The 2,033-nt window shown below is 60.5% G+C and overlaps 1 protein-coding gene across 1 annotated transcript in view; it reads right to left on the bottom strand.

Annotated features, from left to right (window-relative positions):
- LOC104126846 (HLA class II histocompatibility antigen, DM beta chain-like) overlaps positions 1–2,027 on the bottom strand; it is a 4,363-nt gene extending 2,336 nt beyond the window's left edge. Inside the window, exons 1-3 of the mRNA XM_009639450.2 lie at positions 1,920–2,027; positions 132–413; positions 8–49 (exon numbers count right to left, since the gene is read on the bottom strand). Coding sequence (XP_009637745.2) covers positions 8–49; positions 132–413; positions 1,920–1,950 — 355 coding nt within the window. The 5' untranslated portion in view covers positions 1,951–2,027. The remainder of the gene's footprint in view (positions 1–7; positions 50–131; positions 414–1,919) is intronic.
- Between the last annotated feature and the right edge of the window lie 6 nt (positions 2,028–2,033).

The following is a 2,033-nucleotide window of genomic DNA, read 5'->3' on the forward strand; positions in this document are numbered from 1 at the left end:
GCCGCACAGCGCCGTCTCAGCACCTCAGAGGGGGCGCGGGTTTGGGGCACTGGGGAGGGGACACCAAGGGGACGGGATCACCACCAGCCCCGGTGTCCCCTCCATGTCCCCGTCCCCGTTCCTGCGCTCACCCCAGTAGGTGATGACAGAGGAGTTGTCCCCTTCACGGGTGATGATGCAGGCGTAGCGGTCACCCTCGGCGGGCTCCGTCAGCAGGTAGGAGAAGCGGACGAAGGCCAGGTCGGCTGTGGGGGTGTAGTGGGTCTGGGTGACCCCTTCGGTGACGGGCATCTCGTTCAGCTGCCAACTGATCTCCACCGCCGGCGGGAAGATGTTCTCCACCATGCACACCAGCGTGTTGGGTTGACCCAATGCCAGCGGTTGCAATGGGAAGATGTTGGCTACCGGGACACCTGCGATGGTGGAGAAAGGGATGGGTGGGATAAAATCAACCAAAGGATGGTTTGGGTTGGAAGGCACCTTTGAAGGTCACCGGCGCCACGAGCAGGAACGTCTTCAAGTAGATCAGGTCTCTCAGAGCCCAGTCCAAACTGACCTTGAGTATTTCCAGGGATGGGGCATCTCCAACCTCTTCATGCAATTTCTTTGGGCTACCTCTTTGGGCAACCTCTTCACTCAACCTCTTTGGGCTACCTCTTTGGGCAACTTCTTCACTCAACCTCTTTGGGCAACCTCTTCACGCAACCTCTTCCAGTGTCTCCCCATGCTCAGCGTGAAGAATTTCTTCCTTAGATCCGATCCAAAACTGCCATTTTTGAGCTTAGAACCATTCCCACCCACCCCCATCCTGTTGCTACGTGCCCTGGCAAAAACTCTGTCCCACCCAAGGCCTGAAGGGCCACGATGAGGCCTCCCTGGAGCCACCTCTCCTCCAGGCTGTCCAACCCCAACTGTCCCAGCCCTTCCTCCCAGGGGAGGTGTTCCAGCCCTCGGATCAGCTTCGTGGCCTCCTCTGGACCTGCTCCAAAAGGTCCACATCCGTCTCGGCCCAAGGACTCCTGGACGCAGCGTTCCAGGTCCCCACCAGGGTGGAAAGGGACCATCGCCTCCCCCGCCCTGCTGGCCACGCCTCTGCTGCAGCCCAGGGGACAGTTGCCTTTCCGGGTTGCCAGCGCACGTTGCTGGCTGCCATCCAGCGTTTCATCCACTGAGTCCTTTGCCGGTCTCCATCCCTTCATCCCCACCCCGTGTCCATGGTTGGGATTGTCCCCACCTGGGTGCAGGACCTTGCAGTTGGCCTGCTTGAACCTCCGGAGGTCCCCCCACCTCTCCAACCTGTCCAGGTCCCTCTGGGTGGTTCCCTTCCCTCTTGGATATCAACCACCCCACTCAGCTTGGGGGCATCTCCAAATCTGCCAAGGGTGCCCTCGATCCCACCTCTGTGCGGTTGATGAAGCTATGGAACAGTACTGGTCCCAGTATGGACCCCTGAGGGCTCCTTACTGGTCTCCATCCGGTCATGGAGCCATTGACCACAACCCTCTGGATGCCACCATTCACCCAACTCCTGCTCCACCTCACGGTCTGTCCATCAACCCCATCTGATGGAGAGAGGAGGACATTGTGGAGAACCACGTCCAAGGGATGATGGTGGCAGATGTCACCGATGAAGCTATGGAACAATACTGGTCCCAGTATGGACCCCCAAGGGACATGGCTCCTCACTGGTCTCCATCCGGTCATAGAGCTGTTGACCACAACCCCCTGGATGCCACCATCCACCCAATCCCTGCTCCACCTCACGGTCCATCCATCAACCCCATCTGACCGAGAGAGGAGGACGCTGTGGAGGACCACATCAAAGGGACGATGGTGGCACCTGGCGGGTGGTGGCCCATGGCAGATGGTGGCACACAGTGGGCAGCGATGGGGGCCACGATGGCCACGATGTCACCTACCCTTCGACTCCGGCAGCATGCCGGTGGTCATGGCGGTGAGGCTGCGGCGCAGGTTCTGGCAGAGCGTGGCGTCGTGGAGGAGCTGGGAGGGGGGCTCCACGGCGGGCGGCCATG

Source organism: Egretta garzetta, unplaced genomic scaffold (assembly GCF_000687185.1).
Source record: "Egretta garzetta isolate BGI_Z169 unplaced genomic scaffold, ASM68718v1 scaffold685, whole genome shotgun sequence".
In the NCBI taxonomy this organism is placed as follows: Eukaryota; Metazoa; Chordata; class Aves; order Pelecaniformes; family Ardeidae; genus Egretta; species Egretta garzetta.